We start from the raw sequence: 24,141 nt of genomic DNA, 5'->3' as shown, positions 1-24,141 counted from the left end.
ACCTTTTTATAGGCATCCTGCATCATTTTCTATATAATACTTTGCATATTGAGTAAAGTTATTATATGAAACCACACCTACATATTTCAAATGAGCTATAAAACTAGAAATTACTATTTTACAATATTATACAATTTACATGGATATAGAAACTATATTTGAGAAAATTTTTTGATATTTCATTATTAGTAGGTTGCTTACATAATGTTATTTGTATAAATCATGGTCAATTGAAGTACAATATCAATATGTGTGTAATCCTTGTATAGAAGGAGTCCTTGACACCTTTCTGGGCCTCAAGAAACTTCTCAGAAATATAACTTTGGCTAGGTGCCTTTGGGTCTGAAAATAATCTGATAGGACCCAAATGATACCATAAAATTGTCTAAGATTCACAAAGCACCCTTGTTAGCCTAATTATCTTACTGTATCTGAAAAATTCCTGTATCCTCCCAGGACTGCCTCCCCTTCCCCAGATGCAGCTGGAACCATAAGATAGGAAAGTTCACTCCCTCAAACCTGTGGGAAGCTCGTGAATACATGACTCCCTCCATCTCAGGAAATATGTTCAGATGTAACACAAAGACCCTGACCTTTTCCCACTCTGTCTAGTCCCCTATCTATAATGAACCATATGTTTACTTCTGCATCCTGCTTGCTCTCAGTAACCCTCTTCCCCAAAACACTATGAAAACCTTATCCCCTGAACACTCAGGTACTGTCTGATTTGGGTACTTTTCATCCCCTGGGAAATTAAAGATCTCCATCTTAGCAAATTTTGGTCTCCATCTAGTTCTTTGGGTTCAGAACAATAAGCTACTGTATCTTAAATTTTCATTAAATGCATACCTTATTTTAAATTTGTTTTGTTTGTCCTACTACTTATTTGAAAATTAATGCATCTTTTCTTTCTCTATTCAGATAGAGGGGGGTGGAATGGATGACAGATAGATGGATCAAAACCAATTATTAATTCTTTCTGTCTTTACTAACTGAACATGAGGCTATTTTAGTTAGGTTATAAAGCCTAAAAAAACCCAATTAGGAAATAATACAAAATATATTAAATGGGGTCTTAATATATTATATTCTGAAGCTTATTATGAATTGTGAATAATGAAATTATCATCCTGGAAATATGAGCTAGTCCTATTTCCATTTCATTTGTTTCCTTAGACATATATATTCTCAGATATAGAAAGTTAGATATATACATTGTGTGAAGTATTCCATCTAGTGGCCAGAATTCTAAGAACCATGAAATGGTTGAAATAAGATGAAATGAGAGGAAATAAACAAGGTATGAATCATAAGATCATAGATTTAAAGATGGTCAGGACTTTATAGGCCATCAAATTCAATGATCTTATTTTACAGATGAAGAAAGTAGACAAAGAGTTATTTTAGACACAATGCAAAATAAAAACACTTGGACCAATTTCAGTCTGCTACTCAACCCTTTGTCATTTTGATCTAAAATAGGAAAGGTAGTCAGGGAAAGGAATTGATTGACTCTCAAGCAAGAAAGTTCTGATAAATGTTTAAAAATTTAACTCTGAAAAACTGGACACATTTTTAAATTTAATATATATTGTTAACTTTTCTTCATTGCTTTGCTTAACTCTAGACAATCAACAAAATAATAAATCTAAGCTCTGATTTTCAAATTGCTTGTTGATTTTCGAGGTATAAATGCTCACATTGAAAATTTACAATTAGGATCTCCTTAGTTTGTTCAAGTATGGTCCAGCATACTCCTACCTCAAGGAAAAGTACAGTAGTAAAATAAAAGAGAGAGAGGAAGGTTGGAGTGTCAGATATGGATCTCTTTCAATGCTAAACTTCTTCCTATGGCTTACATTCCTCACCTCAGTCTAGAATTAAGAAAATTATAATTTTCCTTTTTTGTCATATTAGCCAATCTAATAGGTATGAGGTAGTACCACAGAATTATTTTAATCTGTATTTCTCTAATCAATAGTGATTTAGAGATGTTTTAATATGACTATTGGTTTGATTTCCTTGTCCATAACACAGCACAACAAAAGACAATTACATATGAAACTTCAAATCTACTATGCATAACTTGTTATATCTTTTAAATATACAACAAAATTATCATATAAATCTCTTTTGAAAAATTCCTTTCCTCCATTCCCTGCCCAAGAGATGGCTACCATTAGACACAAATAGGTATGTATGTGTATATATGTACAGATACATATATTGTAGAATTATTCTATATGTGCTATTTTTAATTCTTTCTTTGAATGAAGATAGCAACTCTCTTCATGTTCTTTATAATTAATTTGGATGTTTTTATTAACAAAAATAATTCTTTTTAAAATTTTTATTGAATTTTATAATTCCCATCTTGCTTCCCTTCCTCTGGCCCCCACAGAAGGCAGTTTGATAAGTCTTTATATTACTTCCATGCTATACATTGATCAAAATTGAATGTGTTGAGAAAAATTATATCCTAAAGGAAAAAAATAAAATATAAGAAATAGCAAAATTACATAATAATTTATTTAAAAAAATTAAAGTTAATAGTCCTTGGCCTTTGTTTAAACTTCACAATTTTTTCTTTGGATACAGATAGTATTCTCTATTGAAGATAACCTAAAATTATCCCTGATTGTTGCACTGATGAAATAAGGGATCCCATTAAGATTGCTCATCAACGTGGCGCAGTGGATAGAGCCCTCCTGGTTTGTAATAGAATTGTGTTCCATAATGTACATATACCACAATTTGTTCAGCCATTCCCCAATTGATGGACATTCACTCAATTTCCAATTCTTTGCCACCAGAGTTGCTATGAATATTTTTGTACAAGTGATATTTTTACCCTTTTTCATGATCTCTTCAGGGTACAGACCCAGTAGCAGTATTGCTGGATCAAAAAAATCATTCTTAAAACAATATTGCTGTTACTATATACAATGTTCTCTTGGTTCTGCTCATTTCTCTTTTCACTATTTCATGTTAAGTCTTTCCATGTTTTCCTAAAATCATTGCTCTTATCTTTTCTTATAGCACAGGGGTATTCCATCACAATCATATACCACAACTTTTTTAGCCACTCCTCAATTGATGCAATTTCTAGTTCTTATAGCTTTATAGAGTGCTGCTGTAAACATTCTATAACATATAGGTTTTTTTCTTTTTCCTTAATCATCTTGGAAAACAGATCAAGTATTGGAATAGCTGGGTCAAAGGATATAGGCAGTTTAATAACTTTTGGGGAATAATTCCAGGTTGCTATCCAAAATGGATGGATCATTTCACAATTCCTCCAACAATGTCCCAATTATTCTTTAATTTCAAATAAATTCAAAATCACTACAAAAAGATTCAAAATCAATTCAATGGTTTTGCTAGAAACCTAGCATCCTTTATCAGAGATTATTTTATGATTATCAGTGTCATGCTTTTGTGATATGCAGTTTTCAGTATGATAGCTATCATTTGTTAATTTCACTGTATCTGAAGTTTTAATAGTCATTAGAATTGAAAATAATTCTCAAAAGTATTTGCTAACAAACAAGAAACTCTCACAGCAAACTTTTACATATCAACAAAACATATTGGAAAATCAAAATCTGGATCACTAACTTCGTTATACTTTTTTAGCACTGTTTCAAAAAGTTCCATTTGAATTCTATTTTTTATTTTCAACATCAAAATAAATTGAAACGCTAAATAACAAAAATACCCGTTTTCATATATTTTGGATCCTTCAAATAGCTTTTTAAATTTAAACAACAATTTCTAAGTAGTAGGGCATACTTGCTGGAATTATAGGAACCAAATGATTCTAATTTTTACATGTAAATTATAGTTGCCTTTCCAAAGAACATGTTTTAATTGCTTTAATGTAGTTGTATATAAATTAAACACCTTATTTTGATCCTAAAGTTTTAAATTAAATTCATTTAAATGACCTATAGTATCTACATTGAATGTCAAATCCTGAAGCCAGTTCTTATAAAATTTTTCTGGTGTTCTTTCATTTCTTAAAATATTTGATTTCATGGAGAGGTTGACAGAGCCAGAAAACTTCTGTATATTAAAGTACTTTCCTGTGTCACTTTCAAATTCTGAGAGTAAAGAAGAAAATTGTCAATTCAATCCCTTAGAATGTGCAAAATTTACTGTTTTCTTAACAAAGTTCAGTACATTCTATTTTCACTACTTTTGAGAACAATACTTCCTGACATATAATGCAATGAATATGATGAAACTTACTAGCAAGAGCAATTTCATCCTGATTAATAATTTAGCTACAAATCCATGTCTTCCCTGTCACTGATGTTGCATTGAATGCAGTCACTCTAGCTTCAAAAATAGATATTCTTTGAAAAGTCCATGTACTTCCTTAACAATGTTTTCAATTGCTGTACTGTCATTAAGAAAATGAATTTTTTGTGACAAGTGTGAATACAAATATTTGATTCTATCAGCATTTGTACTTTCATCAGCTATTATTGAAAAACTCAATTTTTCCATTTTAAGTTTTCCACTGTCAGTGGCAATTTCCACAAGTGATTTGTGATATTAAATATTCTGAATATTTTAAAATACTGAGGATGTCTCTTCATGTTTGTAACATAAATTTCTGATTATGACTGACATTTTGTATGCAAAGCATGCATATAACCTGGGTATGACTGGGCATGGAAGGAAACTGGAAAGGTCTTTGGAACATAACTTGATTGCCAAACATAGAGGCCTTTGAGACCCCTATCATGAGAGCTCTTTGCTCTCTGTTGCTCTGTTACTGGCTATGTCTAGAAGGTAAAAAATCCCAATTCACCAACAGCAATTATGTCATGACCTGTACCAGGGAGAAGACTTTTCTCCCCTTGCTCTTTTACACCGGTTCCAACAAAGAGGCCTGGATTTGTTTCTGTCCTCTGTGTTGTTTATCCTGTTTCAGGTGCCCAGAATGAAAACCTTGAGGAGCTAGGGCAACTAGAACTTTAGCTTGAGGTGGGGTTTGAACTTGGACCCATTCTCTAAGAGGTGGCAAGCAATAAGCCTAAACTTTTTTTCTTCCCCAGAGATTGAGGTGGTGCTTGGGAGAGGGTTAAGAGGAGAAACACATTCAATAAGCACTTGTTTGCCTAGTGTTGGGGTTATTTTAAAAAAAAGTGAACTTATGAGAGGGGAAAAGTGGCTGGAGAAGTTGGGCATGTTACTTTAAAACAAATTTAAAAAAGAGTGGAGCCAAAAGAAAGGAGATTGATATAATTTGTTTCAGTTTTCCTGAAAGGACTGACATGGATCTAGAACTGGAAGGGGTGGGAAAGGTGAAATAAAGAGGATGGTAAGAAAATAGAGAAGTGTGGCTAGTCTAATTGGCCTCAGGTACTTGAAATTCTCAGATTTCAAAAACACCACCCAAAACAGTCATTATTCTATAATTGGTGTTTTATGTGGAAAACAATTTTTTTAAAAGCTAAGTAACAAAAGAGTCATTAACCCAATTCATAACACTGAAATTCCAAGATAATTTATTAGTTTATAGTTTTTTAAAACTTCATAAACATGCTTCCTTTGATACATAAAATAATTTACTCAAATTTTCTTTTCTAGACTTTGTATATATGCCTTTTAAAAACTTAAACTAATAAGAATTCCTAAATAGTCTTGACTTTAAATGATAAAAGGTAAGAACACTCCAAATTTCTTAGCACATGATATATCAATACAGAAAGCTAATCATTTTTAGTTTCACACCAGAAAGTGAACAGGACATGCTATCTGTTTTGTGAAATCCATTCAAACAAAACCAAAGAGAACATGATCATTTGTAGTTTGGTGGATGGCACCATCTACTGAATATTAACAGTACTGTAACTTAGCCTCAGCCATTTACTTCCAAGAAAGGCAGCTGCTGCACAGTACCTTCTACAACATAGGAAATAGTGAAGTCTAAGGATTGTGATCAATGGGAAAATGTGCAAGATACTAATACTATGAGTATTCCTTGAAATTTACAGTTTTCAGTTTGCAAATTGTCTTCTATAACATCCCATTTGAGCTTCAAAATCCATTTCATTTGAATTAATAAGTTAATAAAGCATGTGCCTATATTATCCAAACAATGTACTACATGCTTAAGTACAAATACAAAAAAGAAAGAAAAAATTTCCTGCCCTCAAGGAACTTAATAATGAGTTTTCTGAGCATGACAGAGGAAGTACCAGAGTAGTGTAGCCAATTGAGAAAGGAGTTAAGATACTAGGACCCTGACCTTGCAGATGAGGAAATTAAGGTTTAGAAAAGGGTAAGTGATTTGCCCATAAACTCACAGGTTAATAAGTGAGAGGTAGTAGTACTAGATCCCAGGTCTTCCAGATTTCAAAAACAAAATACACACCCCACATTTATTAAGCTAATACAATGCACCAGGTATGACAACATTGTTGATTCAGTTACCATAACCAGAATAAGAGCAGGAAAGGAAAGGATGTGATGTTGACAAGGCTGGAAAATAGCAGGAATGAAATGTGGCATTTCATGAAAGAACAATGCCTCTTGAATATCTGATGATCAGTAAATGATAATATGTCTAAGTGCTTAATGATATTAATAGTATAATAGGTCAGAAGTGAAAACTTGGTTCCCTGTCCTAATAACTATACTTAAAGATATCAAATTATTTACCAGAACTCTCTTAATTTGCAATGGTGAACATGTTCAAAATGAAAACCCAAAGGCCCTTACATATCTTACCTACTCAAAGATAAATTTTCATTCAGCCCATGGATAGAACACTTAACCTGGAATCAGAAACGGTTCCTCTTTCTGGGTTCAGTCAGAAACTTGTTAGCTATGTGATCCTGGACAAGTCATTTAAACCTATTTGCCTCAGTTTCCTGATCTGTAAAATGAACTAGTAAAGGAAATGGAAAACCACTCCAGTATCTTTGCTAAGAAAAGGGGTCTTGAATAGTCAGACATGACTGAAAACAAAAGTTTAAATTAACAACTCTTTCCCAACATAACAGACAAATGACTTGTAATTTGAGCCATATAACCAATACCATTATAAACATTAAAGCATCACAAGTTGATCAGGCTTCCAGGGACTTACTTTTTTGAGATTAATATATCATTAAAGAATGCTTATTTTAACTTGGTTTTTGCGAGGCAATGGGGTTAAGTGACTTGTCCAAGGTTACACAACTAGTATTGAAGTCTCAAGTCTCAAATGTCTGGGTTCATATTTGAACCCAAGTCCTCCTGACTCTACTCATTTCACTACCTACCTGCCCCAAGAATGTTTAAACATAAATTAGATATCTTTTTAAATGGTAAGGATAAAGCTAAAACTAGAGCAGCAGTGTGCTACAATACAAGCGAAAGAAGGTTAGATCAGTCAATTGGGGTCAGTTGAACTAGGCTCAATTCTTGGCTTTGCTGATCATTATCCGGGTGCCCTTGGGCAAATGACTTAACTTCTGTTAACTTCTAACTACATTTGTTGTCTTTCAGTTGTTTCTTAGCTGTATCTAACTCCTTATAACTCTATTTAGAGTTTTCTTGGCAGACACTGGAGTGGTTTAACATTTCCTTCCCTAATTCATTTTACAGATGAAGAAGTTGAGCAAATATGGTTAAGTGACTTGCCGAGGATAAGTGTCTGAGCCTGGATTTGAATTCATGAAGATAAGTCTTGGGTGGCAGTGCTGGCATTTTCCTGGGCTGCTGACTGTAGGTATTCTAGGATCTTCTCCCTGTCCCCACCTTCTTGATCTAAGGCTCCACTGTCAGTCATAAGGATGAAGCTAGAATCTTTAGCTGCAGAAAACAAAGGGTTAACTGAAGAAACTGCAATATTGTTAGAAAAAAATGAGCCAAATGAATCTGTTATCATTAAAAAAAAGTGAAAGAATCTTTAGAAGCAGATATTTAGAAATACCAGGAATATATAAACAATTTGGAATCTTCTGGCAGAAATCAGTGTCAAAGAAGAAGCTCCTTCAACATAATTAGAACTAGAATTAGAAGCAAGAAAACAGGAGAATACTATAGAAAACTGAAAGTATTCGATTGCCAATACATAGAATACATCATGAAAAAAATTAATTGTGAGAAATCAAAAAATTAACCACAGAACTAAAGACAGAATAAAAGCAATTATGAAGAAAAAAATACGCTAGAAGCAAAGAAGAGACTGAAGCACAACTGACAGAATATTACAAACCCCAAATTAACTTTTTTCCAAAGAGTGCAGAGAATTTCAAAGGTTATAACTGAAATTTAGATTAATTTTGAGGCTGGTGCAAACTATTCTGTCAAGAGGATTCAAATCTCAATACTACTTAAGGAGTTCTTGAACCAAAATAAAGAAGAAATAAGCAAAGTTCTACATTAAAAAAAAGGTTCACACAATAGTAAGAGAAATGAAGAATAGTGTAAAAATGTTAAATGACAGTGCAAGAAACTGAAGTCTGAAAAAAAATTAAGGAAGATGAAGAGAAAGACAGCAAATGTGACACTGAAAAAGAGTCCTTGGATAAACACAAACATTTATTTGAAAGAGGAATTAATGAGTGAAGTCATGGATGGATTGGCTAACATTTAACAGCAATACTAGCTGTTTCAAATGACAACTTAAAGACAAAAAGTGAGTAGCAACTTACATCTCCTAGAAATGGTTGCTACCCTTGTCAGATCTATTTAAAATAACTTTGAAGAATAAATTTTTAGGGTAGACAGGAAAAGCAAATATTCAATGCTGAAGAGTTCTTGAAAAATATTAAAGAAATTATAAATAAGTCCCCCCCAAACTGCTGTTATCATATTTTTTCAGTGAATGAATTAAATGCTAACTATTGTATTACAAAGACTTCACTTACAATGTGTTAGTGCCACAACTTTTTTTTTGGTTTTTATTAAAAACAAAAACATTACTATTTATGATTCCTAGTAATTATTGGTATGAATCAAGAGTTAAGAATTTATTAGAAATTTTACTCTTTGTCAACTTGTATCTTCCAGTCATTCTTGAATTTATTTTCTAATTGTTAGCCTGCCTATGTATATGACATTCATTCAACTCCTATTCTCTTTGAGAGACTGGTAACTTAGCACAGTATCCTAACCTCACTCAAATCCAAATCATATGTAGGTCATGGCATCACCTCTCTGATGTCATGGTCTTCTTTGAGAACAAAGAACATCAGTCATAATCTGACTCTTCAAGACCTTATTTCAGTTTATTTGTGTTATTGCTTTTTCTCCAAAGATACTAAGTGATTTGCCATTTGCTTCTTTTTCAAGATTTTATAAAAAAATTTTATTTATTTAAAGTTAATGAGATTAAGTGACTAGCCCAAAGTCACACAGCTAGGTAATTATTAAATGTATGGAGCCACATTTTAACTCAGGTCTTCCTGACTTTAGGGATGGTACTCTGTCCACTGCACCACCTAGTTGCTCCACCATTTGCTTTTTAAGTTCATTTTATGGATGAGAAAACAGAGGTAAAGAGGATTAAGTGACTTGCCCAGCAACATATAGGTACTAAGTGTCTGAAGCCAGGTTTGAACTCAAGAAAATGAGTTTTCCAAAGACCAGCCATTACACTACTCAACTGCTCTAGATCTCAACTGCCTGTTGCATGAAGAGCTCTATAATAACCCTGAGTCTGATAATAATCAAAATTTGTCATATACATTCTTTTTGTATAGTGCTCATGATAATCAACTATTCACTTTGGTCAATGGGGGAATTCCCTTCAGGAATTAATCACCCTCCATCAACCAGAAACTCCACATTACCCAATTAGGATTCTGAAAAGGCAAGTTAATTTGTTTTAACAAATGGAAAAACTGCAATGTTTTAAAGGATCTATTGAGACATTATAAATGCTCTAGTTAGTACACTAAAAACACTCATTTTTGCAGCAGCTTCATCAAGTTGTTCAGTCAACGATTTCCAGTTTGTGTAATCTTAGGCCCATATGGCTTTAGCAATAAACTCAGAGAGACCATAAAACAAAATTTGAGAGTCCACCTTATAATCCTTAATGAAGGGTATCTTTCTAATGGCATGTGGAAGTTATATTTATTCTACTATAAACTCATATATAGTTTATAGCTGTGATTTTGTGTGTATTTTACATATGTATGTATGTTCTGAAGAGTCTCTAAATAAATGTTTTTAGAATTTGAAAAAAAAAGTTTTTCTGACTCCAGCCGTGGTACTGAATCCATTGCACCACTTAGCTACCCAATAGTTAGTTACCTCATCTTTAAAATGAGGAAATTGGATTATATGACTTCTAAGGTCCCATATAACTCTTAATCCTGTAAGGAGGGGTCCACTGTACTTTAGGTTACAGGTCTGACAAACAGGATAAGGTTGGGAAGGGATATGAAAGACAGAAAAAGGAGACAAAAAGACATGGTAATACAATAACACTACAAATCAGCTTATTTGATATTTAATAGGCTTGATGGATGGAGACTGAAGGTCAAATCATTGCAAAAAAAATCCAATTTAAAGTTTCTAAGAAACCAAACTATTCATTTTAAGAAGCTGGATGAGAAATTTGAGGAAAAATTGCTAATACATTTTTTAGATGGAATAGTCTTTTTTTCCTTTCAAGCTGAAGTGACAGAATACTCCAAGTGAATATCTAGACTTCCATACAAAGTATGAAGTACATTAAGGACCTTTTCTTGAATAGAATCAACTTGCTCAGAAGGACAGTAATCATCCAAACTTGACCTGAAATCAAAATTTGAACAAAATTACATATTAGTTGAAGAGAGATGAAACTAACAAATTTTGCTACTTGAAACCAATGAACTTTACAGTGATGAAAGCTTGCCTGTGCTTTGTAATTCCACTGTTAGAATTTTTAAAATAAATCAGTCTTTCCTGGAATTAAATAGAAAGGAGGGTAAGTGTACTTTATTTTGAGAAATGAGTATTTTTGCCAATTCTAATATGCATGCTTTGGGTTTGTGTTACTCAGAAATTGGGAAAGGAAGGAAAAAAGAGAATTAGAATAGTGAATTTAAAAATGGGGTCCATTTATTGGGTTCAAGATGAAAGGCTGGTGAAGTCTATGAAGTTTCCATAAAGAGTATGGAGGAAAAAACTACACAAAGGAAAAGCACCACTGGATATTTAGTGAATGACTTCATAAGCTTAGTTCGAGACTAAAGAAATAAGTGGAAAGAAAAATGCAAAAGGGCAAAAATCTCAACCAAAGCTGCCCTTATCTGATAATGATCTTCCTTGGTCTTGCCATGAGAATGAAGTTGTACCACACAATGACAGAGGGCTGAGAAGCAAAGACTGAAATCAGGTAAAGGTTTTTATTGTACTTTTCTTTATGGATGGAAGAAGAAAGGGATTACTTGGGCAGGTACTTTTTTGCAATACTGAAAAAGTCTTCTGACTAAAATGTTTAGGAATCAGGGTGCTTAGCATGCTGCTATGCCTTAGCTCTGCTTACCACCCTTACCATTATGCAAAATGTGGTAGGTAATGAAACCAGTATATAGATCATAATTATTAATCCTGTGAATTACTCTTTAGGAAAAAAATAACAATGAGCCTTACCGGGCAATGGTCACAAGAGTAGGCTTTGGTAAGTTTTTAAGTAAATTCTTTAGAGACTGTATAAGACACTCAATTTCCTGTTCTGTGCTGATATGGTGAGGAAGCTCAGAATAGTCACAGGTCAGACCAGCCTGATGGACCTACATTAAAAAAAAAAGTCTGTAAAAAGGTATCTTTTCAAATATTATGCCTTTTTTCTTTAGAACTGTTACATTAAAACTTTTCTTTTTTATAATGTATACTCTAAATATAGTCCTCCCTCTTCCTTTGCCCTAGAAAAAAAAGCAGCTGAACAAAACTAACCAACATATAACTGAGTTTTAGAACATATTATGTTCCCATGAATTTTATATTCACTGAAACCCTTGTACTGAGTGATAGAAATTTTGCTAACAGCAGTTAATTTTCACTTTTTTTAGGATAATAGTTTTAAAGCTCAACTCTCTCATTTTATAGATAAGAAAACAGAAACCAAGATTCAGTGATCTGCCCAGGATCACAGAGCTAATAAAAAGTCTGAGACAGGATGTGAACTAAGGCATATGGGACTACAAGTCCAATATTTTATTCACTATACAAAAGATCTCAAACATCTTCAGTCCTACTACAATATGTGAATATTTAGATAAAGAACACTCTTCTAATCTTAAATCAAGCTGCATGATTCTGTGTGCAATAATTTCTACTTTAATCAATAGGGACTTTCATTAGTTCAAGTCTAGTCAACAAAAAATCACACTTGAGATGCATTTCAAATCAAGTAGACTGAAGTTTGAGGAGGAAAAGGAGGAACAAAGAGGTGAGGAGGATAACTATCAATAATTTACCACTTTTTCTAAGTCATTACTTAGAATACTGGCTTGTGAAAAAAAGGATATTTACTTGTAGTCACCTCCTTTTTTCTATATTACAGTGAAAAAACCTAAAAGGTATCTGCAAATATTGAAAGGATACACAAAGTCAAATGTGTTCTATTTCTATATCATACAAAAATCATGAACCCAAATGTTGATTATAAAAAATTTTCTGATAAATAGCAGAATTAGAGATTCTTATTATTTCTCAAAAATTTTTGTTTCTTTTAAATTCACTTCAATTTCTCAACAATTCATCTCTCCTTGCAAGGCAGATGTTCCCTCTCTAGCCCCTCCTCGATTCAAATGATTTATAAAAGGTCAATTTATATTTCTCAACTGAAAATATTTACCATCTCATAATCTGGTGTTTCTGTCCGGTTTTTCAAACTCTGAACAAGTGGAATTAAGGACCTCATTCTGTGAAAAAGCATCCCCCCCAAAAAAAACATAAATAAACAAACACCTTATATATATTAATAAAGCACAATAAGAAAAGGCAAATTCTACTTTAAAAAGTTGTTAATATCTTTTCATTATATTTTAACTTAAGAATCTGTTTTTTTATTTAATATCTTAAGACCAGAGAATGTCTAGAAAGGTGTGGAGTTACACTTCCCATCCCTTTAAACTAACATTCCATTGTACCATTAAAAATGATTTTTAATTTCAACAAATGTGATAAAAGGAAAAATAGAGGTTTTCTAAAATATATATTTTAAGAAGACAATCTGCATTCAGTTAACTAAAACTTTTCCTTTCGACAGGGACAATCCACTTTTTTCGTAAGAAAAATTCTGAAAAGGCAAAAACCACAGTGAAAAACTTAAAACATTAAATTTAATTTAACTTATATGGAAATCATTTGGTAATCACAAAAGCAAAATATTTTGGGAGAATGGCAATAACAGTGGTAATCGCCTCACCCATCTTTACTTTACTCTACCTAGAAACAATGACAAAACTTGGGAGTTTCATTCATAGCACTTTTTGTTTTTTTCCCTTCTTTATACCAATTCCTAAATTCAAAGTAACAATTTCAGAAATCACAAGATCTTTGCAATCTTTGCATTAGAAAATACATGTTGAGGTAACTATTATACAATACTACATCAGAGAGGTTAAGTTTAAGTCAATTGTAATTGATATTTTGGGGATCCCTTTACTCACTTCCCCAAAATATGAAAGACTATTTCTCAATTTGCCAAAACACAGAATACAAAGTAAACATGCTGATGATGCCAGTGACAGAGCTACAAATATGTTATCAACTTTTAATGGGCAGTAATATTTTTAGTTTTCTTCTAAATTATTTAAAGAAAAATAGTAGTTTTGTAATGCTAGCTTGAAACAAAGCTAACATAAACAGAGAAGAAAATTTTCCCCTCACATTGATGGCATAGTTCAGAATGTCTCTTTCTTTATGGACTTCACAAGGTGCTTAGATGGTGACGGTTTTTTTCAGCCTCCTGGGGAGGCTGCTCTAATATATAAAAGGGTTAGGAACCTAGAATAAAAGTGATGTGAAAGTCATTTAGCCCATTCTTACTTATCAAGATGCAGTTGCCTCAGCAAGAAACATTTTTCTCTCAGCTATAGAAAAACGCTACCTTTTATAGAATTATAATAGCAAGTTTTTTAAAACAGGCTAATGATCTACAAATATAAGCAACAAGAAAACATTTTCAAAGATGCCAGAAGCAAAAAAAGACCCCTCCCACCTTAATTCTCTCACCCAGGATTTGAAGCCCATCTCTGTACTGTTTCTTCATCATCTCCATCACACAGGTCTGCAAAAGCAGCTTCTAAGTCTTCTAGCTGATGAACCCGACTTTCAACACAGTCTACCAAGTCCTCCTTTAAGAAATGAGTGTAAACACAGTAACTGATTTCAGAATTCAAAGTAAATCCCATTACAATGAAAATTCCAGTTCCATAAGAAAGTAAAGAGAGGGAAAGGATTCCTAAGCTCCAAGATGAAAAGATTTGTTTATATAAATAACTAATGTGGGCAGTCCACTGGAATTTGTCACCTTAATTAGCTTCTAGTCTTTCACAACATAGGGTCTAACTTAAAGAGATTTTTTTTTAACCTCTCCAACAGTAATATTAACATACCTCTGTCACCTCTGTATCTGGTTTATGAAAACTGTATAGTTCTTGTAAGAGCTTGTACTCTTCCTGGAAGACAAACAAGTCTTAGAAAAAAATGCTTAATAGTTTTAAAGCAATGTTTTACAGTGCAAAACAGTTTTAACAGTGTCTGTATCTCTAAGAAAATTCCTTTGATAACTCTTTAAAAGTTATGTGGGTAAGTCAGACAAGAAATGATCTTGATATTTTTACTCTAAATGGTCTAATACTTTTCAGAGGTTCTTCACAAATAATTATTATTATAGCAATATAGATTAGTTATGTACAAATAGTCTACAAAGTCTTCAGAGTAATAAAAGCCAGGATTACTTGGAAGTATATGACAAAAATCCTTAAATATTTTTAAACGTTAATAAATTTTACAATAAATATTTTAAACAAGATACTTATTCATCAATTAAAGGTTTTCCAGATACCAGACCAAACTTCCAAGAGCATATAAAGAATCTTGGGAGAAAAAGGGCCAGATTATAGGATGTACTTCAGTTGGTGAGTTCCTGGTACAGTTTTATGGAAGATTTTGAGGGAGAAAAAATTCTCCTAGTCTATGCTCATGTGCAATGCTGCTAGACAGCATCACTTATACAAGACAATATATATGGCACCATAATCCCTCCTGGGAATATTGGCAGCAAAAAGGGCCTTAGAATACATGTCCAAGCATCCTCTACTATGACTGCTTTGTAGGGAGTTCTAATTGCTACTCAGTAATTTTTGATAGCTGCTGATCATTGAGGCCATTGGCTCTAGGTGAATGATTCTCCAATTGAACACAACATACTTCTTGTTCCAGCAGAGAAATGGGGAGAGCTGTAGATAGAAAATTTTCTCCTTTTTGAAGTTCCAGAGGATAAGATGCACTGTCTATAGCAAGAAGGGGAAAATCAGCATGATGGATATTAGGCAAACACTGAATACAACCTACATTATAAAATCTTAGTGACCTTTTATGTTACATGAGAGCATTCTGTCATTTAAGAGACTCATAATTGCTTCCAACATATATCACGCTGTAAAGGCAATAAAATAGAACATTGATATTTTTCAGTATTTTTGGTTTCTGACAATCCAAGAGGTATCAGATATTCCCTGTCCCACTAAATTTAAATTCTAAATGGGGTATAATGTGATCCTTAAAAAGCTCATTAAAATATGATGAATTCATTCACTTTAAGATGAATACTTTTTTTCAATGAAGGTGTCTATAAATATAGGTCTAGAATAGCAGTTTGTAATAAATTATAAGAATAGAATAGCCCATTTGATTGCGGGACATCATTACTGTCATGATAATGTCATGAATGCAGTTATATCTCAGATTCTTGCATACTAAGCTTAATTAAATCCAAACAGCCATGCTTCTGTGATTTGACAAAGTAGTCTAATAATCATAGGCTTTTAGGTTATTTTCTCCTTGGGTTAGTTTAGTGAAGCATAATAACATTATGAATCTGAAGATATCTTTAGATGATAAGAAACAGACTCTGAAAAGTGAAATCTATTTCCCATCCTACAGCCTATATGTCTTTCGTCACCCACAGTAGTAAATTTACCTGAGAAAACATTTCTTTGAAGGGATTCTTGACTGAAAAAAAATCCAAGTCAACATCTAAAACAAAGGCATCTCCTTTCTTGAGAATCTGGAGAATCTCCCTAGCACCAGTTCTATTTTGACAGTCCTGAGTTTCAGAATAGCTTGGAATTGCTGATGATGTGCAAGTCTGGGGAGTCAACTGTGATCCAGTATCCTTTTCCATCTCTTCTGCTTTTGGGTGTGGACAAAGTCCTTCTGAAGAGGAACAGTTCATCAATGCAGTGCTTTGTGATTCTTCTGCAGTTAGCTTCAGCCTTTTAGCAGAAGGCACTGCTCCATTTTCCTCTTGACTGCTGACCAGTTGGGAAGGATTTACCAGAATTACATTCAATTCTAAAGGTTTTGGATTCTCCAGTTGGTCTTCAGAGACATAAAGACCATCACTTAAGAAGTAATGATCTGTACTTGTAACCCTGAATCATAGGAAAACAATTTCCAAAAGTGAAAAATGGGAAAATCTCATCAAATTTCAGTGTGCATGGTAGGAACAAGAGATATCTAAAACATTAACAGAAAAGTTAGGAGAATAAATTTTCATAACTTCTATCTTTAAATAAAATCTAGAGTTTTAGTTTTAAAAACAGAATGGACTTTTAAAAATAACATCTATCTTCAAATATTTAACAAGGAAAGTTACTTACCGATTCACAAGAACTTAAGTGGTAGGTATCTTACTGCTGAAATATCAGCATAATCTTACATTTTTTTAAAACAAGACAAGCACCAACTAATCAGCATAACCAGATGCTTCTCATAATCTCAATCAAGTAAAACATTACCTTTTATTTACTTATTTTTTTCTCTTTGAGAAAGCTTTAAATTAGGTCTTTCAATTACCAAAATCTCCTTTGTCTATAGCATACCTCACTGAATTAAAAAAAAAACAGATGGATACAAATCTTTGAATTACTTGATAGGGCACTCTACATAAAAAGCATCTTTTACAGTCTAGGTAGAAAACAAAATTTCCACACTAACTGAAAACTATAATATTGCTAAGTGTTTTAAAAGAAACTATTTTAAAACTCAACTGTACCACTATCACTTAAAATTTGGAAAGCCAGTCTAATACACTGGAAAAAAAAAATTTAGAATGAGAAGAGAAAGGTTCAAATCTCAGTCCAGATATTTAGTATCTGTGTGACCTGTGAATTAGATGAGACCTCAGGTACATTTCTAAATCTAATATTCTTTGTGTGAAATTCATGTTCTTTTAATTTGGCATATTCACTATATTTTGCCTTTAGGATAAACAAAAAAAAAAAAAGAACCTGCAAGATGAAAAAATTGTTCTTGGCAATCTTTGAGATGCCTTCTAGTTATCAGATTTGGTGATTTGTTAAGCTTCTGTTAATTTCTAGCTTAAACACTTAAAGAAGTAGAAAAATCAGGTCAGCACATCAAGGACCTGTGATTTCTAAAATGTGATAATTCAATCTGCGGAAACAGAACTCAAACCGTGTATAATTTAAAGAATTAAGAGGACTGCCTAAGGCTTAGAAGGCACTCTAGTCATAAAAATCATACTTCATTTTTACTAAAAATTTGGCTATCACATCAGGCTCATTTTTTACAATATTAGTTCTATAAGCTGCCATATACAACTTGAAAATAAACAATTTTATTATATACATCAAAAACTGTTCAATACTTTTTATATTTTGTATTATAAAGAGTAGTATTTTAATGGTTTTAAAATGTTTTATTTGGTCATAAATGTTTTAATATTCAAAAGTATTATATTGGTAATACAAGATTATATTAGCAAAGTGTGTTGTATTGGCGTACATAAGCTAAACTAATTGTGTACAATACATACTAGGGTAGATGTGATTTAGATACTTTAGACCTTTACAAAAAATGATCTTGAAGGGTCATGTCAGCTCTAAACATGTGCTCTTAAGACTGAAATTTAATGCTACAATCATGTTAGTAATTGGATGAAAATGGCTGGAGTGAAAAAGATTATCTTTATTTAGTAAGCTGATCTGTGACATAAGGACCTAATTTTACCTAAAATAACATTTTTGGCCACTCAGACTCTATGACAAAACAGTATGCAGCAACAGAAAAGGGAAAATGGCAACACAGTCTTGTTTTGTGTTTTTTTCTTTGCTATCCAAAATTTACCAAGACTTAGACATTAAAATAAAAATCAACAAGCAAGAAATATTTAATACTGGCAATGATTTGGGAAAAGAATGACGAAATAGAAGTTAGCCTCAATTTTCTCCTAGGCAAAACAGGGATAATAATGATATTTATACTACCTCTCACAGAATGAGAAAAAAACTACCTTTTAATTGAAAAACTAGATAAATGAGTTACTAATGAGAAAAAATGAGAAAATATTTGGAAAGGAAAATGGAATAAGGAAAAAAAGGATCTACTAGTTAATATTACATACATTATAATAGGTTTTGCATCATTTAATCAAAGGCCAAAGGACAGTTTGTTAGAGAATTAAAGTATATTAATGAAATCACTCATCAGATAAATCAAGATTAATTTTCAGAGTTCTATTTTAGAAAAAAAAATTATAATTTAAACGATCTGAACATCAACTTAAATTTAAGGGTCAGTTATAAAAGTGCTGTGTGCATGAGTGAATTTAGTAAATGCAGAGAGAGAGTGGATTCATAAGAGGAAAACTGGATTCAAAGACCAAGTCTGATAATTACTAGCTATTTGACTTAGGAAAAGACATTGAACCTATCTAAGTCTCAATCTGTGAAAGGGGCTGCTGGGAAAATGGTATTCTCTAAGGTTTCCATAGTTACAAAGATTCAAGCTATTATCTTTATACTATTGAGTGTAACTAAAAGACATATGAAGCATCCGATCCTTTTCATAGCTACAGAAATGATAATGAGTTACCTGATAGTTGTAGTGGAGGTGTCTTTGCCCACTAAAAAATAATGCTTGCCCTCCTTGATTTGCTGAGCCCATGATGGATGGAGCCATATTACATGAGAAAAATGACCTGCATAAACTACAGGCATAATCCAGTTCTCAATACTCAACTCCCTAGAAAATAAATGAAATAAGAAACATTTAAGTTATAAATTACAAAAATTTTCATTTAAATCTAAGAAATAATCTTATGTATCTGATATGCTAGAACTTGTTATAGAAATACATAGTTCTATTATTATTTTCATGGATCTTTTAAAATCCCATACAGAAAATTGCTACTGAAAGGAAAGGAATGAAAATGAAAAGTATTACTGTACTTCCCTAAAGATCAATACCCATGCCAAAAGAGCTTAGTGGTGGAAAACTGTAAGTGGTCTTTTTAAAAGGATATATGAAGTCACAGAAAATTTTTGAATAAAACCTCAGTAAAAGAAAGTTGGACCTGTGTCAGAGATGCAAATATAATTAATAGAAAAGAATCAACATTATATATCCCAAAGAGCTTAAAGAGAGAAAAAGACATATTCCCCCCCTTCCCCAAAACTCAAAACAAAGTGGATGCCCATGCCCATTTCTTAGGGAATAGCTGAACAAATTACATTCTATTAGTATAATAGAAAATAATTTGAAAAAAAAGGGGGGGGCGGCTAGGTGGTGCAGTGGATAGAGCACCGGCTCTGGAGTCAGGAGTACCTGGGTTCAAATCCGGCCTCAGACACCTAGCTGTGTGGCCTTGGGCAAGCCACTTAACCCCATTGCCTTGAAAAATGTTAAAAAAAAAAAAAAAGAAAATAATTTGGTGTTGAAAAATGACAAACATGAGGAATTAGGGAAAATACAGGAAAACTGTTATGAATCCAAGGCAGAGTGAAAGATATAATAAAAATAATACATCAAATTTTAACAAACTCATATTTATCTGGGTTTTAAGGTTTGCAAAGTATTTTATATAAAATTATGAAAATACTAAAAACTACTTGAAAAGATTTGTTAAAAAAATTAAACAAGAACTTATTTTCTCTCTCTATTCCTATTAAGAAAGTAAAAAGAATTCCTTGGGATGGCTAGGTGGCACAGTGGATAAAGCACCAGCACTGGAGTCAGGAGTACCTGGATTCAAATCCAGTCTCAGATACTTAATAATTACCTAGCTGTGTGGCCTTGGGCAAGCCACTTAAAATAAAATTGTACTGTATTTTGATTTGATTCAGAGTAACTTAAAAGTCAATTGTACTTCCTTAGTGACAGAACATTTATAGAAAAATCTAAGTTTCAAACACATGAAAAAATGACTAATATTGAAGACAGTATCATTACCCGAAGAGAGCTTCCTTGTCAAACACAGTATCTGCTCGCATATTCACAGGAATAAGAAGGTCCGGATGTGAATCAAAATGAACAAAGGTAATGTTATTGGCAGGAAGATGTTTTGAGCCAATAGCTCGGTATATAAAAGGTAAAACCTATAAGAAATAAAAAAAATCATAAATGTGTTGAATTGGTTTTGAGAAAAAATAAGAGCTAAATTTTAAATTGAAAATGTTACATTATTTATTGTTGATGTACAAATTGCTATTTCTAGTCTGTGCACTTGAATTCCAATCCTGTCTCTAGTAATAACTATGTGTGATCTAAAAAGAGATTGCTTAACTTCTCTGGGTCTAGGTCTTCTCATTTATAAAATAAAGGTGTTGAAATAGCTGATCTCAAAGGTTTTCTTTCAGCTTTAAAATTCTATGATTCTGTTTCTAGAATGGAACATCTTATTTTGTGCTTCTTCCCTACCACCCTTCTCCTGGGACACCCCCCCCCATTACCTATCTTTTCTTCACAATATGTCTACCAGATATATAGGCTCTGACGAAATAAGGCAACATTTTCCTAAATATGTTAGTTACAGATCTAGAATGGTGACTGTCATCTGCTTCACAGGTTAAAATCAAAACAAATTCATTGTGTGAATTAGATTTTTAAAAGAATGAATCATAAAAAATTCAATTATCACAGTCCTTCTGGTTGCTATATTCAACCTGATCAAAATCCAAATACTGGGCACAGAGCCCTGGTTTCTTCCACCTTCTGGGAATGAAAAGACCATCTACAATAGGTGCTTTCATTTTCTCTCCACTCACTAGTTCTTTTTATTCCCTTGGCTACTGACCTTTTTATTCTATCCAAATTGTTCTTTGCAAAATTGAATGTTCTTAAAACTTTTGATTTATTTATTTTCATTCATTTATACATGTATATTTCCAAGTTACAAAGTTTCCCTCCACCCTCCCTTCCCACCCCCCTCCCCTCAGTTGGGAACAGTTAGGTTAGCATTTTACATACCTATTTTGTTAAACATATTTACAAATTAGTAACTTTTGGCATGAGGAATTAGGATTAAGAGAGAATTTTTATAAAGTGTTCATCAGATTTGGTAGGAGTGTTTTTTTCTTCCTCTGGTTAGTGATAATGCAGTCCATAACCTGTCAAATATGGTTGTCCTAGCTCCCTAGAGGGGTTGCTTCCATCAAAGTTGTTCATCTCATAATGTTGATGTGTAAATTCTTCTCTTGGCACTCCTCCCTTCCTTCAGCATTAGATTAAGTCATGCCATGTTTCTTCAGAGTCCAACCACTTATTGTTTCTTATAGAACAATAGTATTCCATGGTATCCGTGTACTATAACTTGTTTAGCCATTACCCAATTGATGGGCATCCCCTCAATTTCCAATTCTTTGCCACTTCAAAAAGAGCTGCTATGAATATTTTGGAACATGTAGGACTTTTTCCATTTTTTTACAATTTCTTCTGGATATAGGCCTAGAATTGGAATAGCTGGGTCAAAGGGTATGAACAGTTTTATTGCTCTTTGGGCATAGTTCCATATTGCTCTCCAGAAGTTCGGTCTGTTCACAACTCCACCAGCAATGCATCAGTGTCCCAATCCTCCCACAACTTCTCCAATATTGATCATCTTCCCTTTTGCTCAACTGGGCTAATCTAGTAGGTGTGAGATGCTACCTCATTGTTGTTTTAATTTGCATTTCTCTTATCAATAGTGAAAATCCAATGGTCTTTTCCTCCCTGCTAATTCTCCTAGGCCTATCTCCAGTCTTTGTGAATCACTCTCTCCTCCTTGATATAATAAATGTTTACTGATTGATTGGAAGGATTGCTAATAAGGAAATATTCCTTCCTTTTATACTAGACTAAGAAACAAGGTCTCCTCTTGACACAAATGTTCATTGATGGTGTCTCTCATTTTGAGGAAGAAATCTGTAATTTTAATCTCTATATATCTCTCTGCTACTAAGTTAATTATTAGCAATACCCAATCAATGTACCCCAGGATAATTCTGTGAAAACCTCATTAATATTTTGTTTGCATGCCATCCCCCCCCCCCCCCCCCCCCCCCCCCGCATCAAACTGGAAGCACCTAGACTGAATTTTGCCTTTCTTTGAATCTGAAGCTCTTAGCACAGTTTCTGGTAAGAAAAGAGGACATTAGTAAATATTTGATTTATTCTTGACTCTGATGCAGATTCTCTCTTCATTACTCCATGCAAACCCTAATCCTACAAATCTCAAATAGAAGTAATGCGAGTTCTTAAAAACATTAATACCGCAAATTAATTAGATTTCTTGAGAGCTCATTATGCACCTGGTACTGTGTGCTGAGAATGCAAAAAGGCAATTGCTACCCACAAGGAGCTTACCATCTAATGAAAGAGAACATGCTGCACATATGTGTATTATGTATATATGTACATATATATGTATATATATACATACATATACATATACTGGCTAAATAGCACAGGGAGGGTAGGATCTGGAATTAAGAGGGAATGGGGAAGACTTCCTGTGCAAAGCGGGATTTCATTTGAGACTTAAAGGAAGCTAGGGAGGAGGGGAGGCATTGCGGGGAGGAAGAGATGTCTAGAGGGCACACCTGTAGCCTAGAGAAGGAAGATCTAGAAGTCTGGGAGTAGAAGCACGTGGAGGGAGTGGGCGGAAGAAGCCCGGAGAAACAGGAAGGCAGTTTTTTGACAACAAACAGGACAAATCGTATTTGTTCCTGAGGGTAATACGAAGGTACTGGAGGTTAATGAGTCGGGGTGACACGGTCGGATTTGCACATTAGGAAAAGTCTTCTGGCTTTTTCAGTCCTCGCCCTGACAGGCGGGAGTTCTTACCTCCTGGTGATCCTCCACTACCCACACGGGCAACTTGGGATAGAGCCTGAGCGGGGGCCTCTCGCCTGGGGAGTGAGTCATTTTTATCCGCGCTCAGAACTTCAAGGCTTCCAGAGAGTTCCAAGACGGAAACTCCGACTTGCTAAAACTCCATGGGAGGCGGTGAGAAAAGGGACTTCGGGGAGAAATTTGGAGAAACAGCGCACTTAAAAAGCCGCCGAGACCAAAGGAAAAAGTCAGCGGAAATACTAGCTTTTCACCCGGATGTGGAAGGAGGAAGGCGGGCTAATCCGGCTTGGTTTAGCCCCGCCCCTTGAGGGACGCCCAGCATTGATTGGATTTCGCTCTTACGTCTTTCCCAATTTCGGAGGGTGCTCGGGGCGCATGCGTCTGCCGCAAGGCGGCCTCGCGCGCCGCAGTCCTGCCCTTTACTCCCGGGCTTCCTGTTCCGGAAGTGCGGACTCGGCTGCCGCATCCTCGGCCATCGGGGCTCCTCCCTGTTTCACCCACTTAGCGACCGCGGCAGCGGCCGCCGCCGGGGCAGCATCTCCCGCCGCAGGGCTCCTCCTCCCAGAAGTCCGTACAGGTAAGAGGCGAGGCCGGTGGGGGGGACCTGGTTTTCGGCTCTGTTAAGGGGAGGCGCAGTAGCCCCGGTCCCTAGGGAAGCCGCTGTCTCGCAGAAGCGGGCGGGGGCGGGGGGGCGGCGGATCATCTGGGACCCCCCTGGAGCCCGGGCAACCCCCTCGCCCCGTGGCACCTCGAGCAGTGTGCAGCCCCGCTCCGGCCCCTCCCGCGCTGCCATCGAGTGAAGGGCCCGCTCCGAGGCGCGGACGCCGGAGGGAC

The 24,141-nt window shown here is 34.3% G+C and overlaps 1 protein-coding gene and 1 pseudogene across 1 annotated transcript; one reads left to right on the top strand and one right to left on the bottom strand.

The window, feature by feature from the left end:
* Positions 1 to 215: 215 nt before the first annotated feature.
* On the bottom strand, positions 216 to 23,568 carry CXH5orf22 (chromosome X C5orf22 homolog). Its single transcript, XM_074201720.1, has 9 exons — positions 23,299 to 23,568; positions 20,428 to 20,573; positions 19,072 to 19,221; positions 16,154 to 16,607; positions 14,565 to 14,627; positions 14,182 to 14,303; positions 12,800 to 12,866; positions 11,593 to 11,732; positions 216 to 10,749 (listed from the first exon to the last, which is right to left on the bottom strand). The coding sequence occupies exons 1-9, from the start codon at positions 23,377 to 23,379 to the stop codon at positions 10,623 to 10,625; spliced, it is 1,350 nt and encodes a 449-aa protein (XP_074057821.1). The 5' UTR covers positions 23,380 to 23,568; the 3' UTR covers positions 216 to 10,622.
* LOC141499158 (kinetochore protein NDC80 homolog pseudogene) lies at positions 7,794 to 8,883 on the top strand (annotated as a pseudogene).
* Positions 23,569 to 24,141: the final 573 nt, after the last annotated feature.

This window comes from Macrotis lagotis, chromosome X, assembly GCF_037893015.1.
Source record: "Macrotis lagotis isolate mMagLag1 chromosome X, bilby.v1.9.chrom.fasta, whole genome shotgun sequence".
Taxonomy (NCBI): Eukaryota; Metazoa; Chordata; class Mammalia; order Peramelemorphia; family Peramelidae; genus Macrotis; species Macrotis lagotis.
The sequence above is the reverse complement of the archived record's forward strand: the minus strand, read 5'-3'. Positions and strand labels throughout refer to the sequence as shown.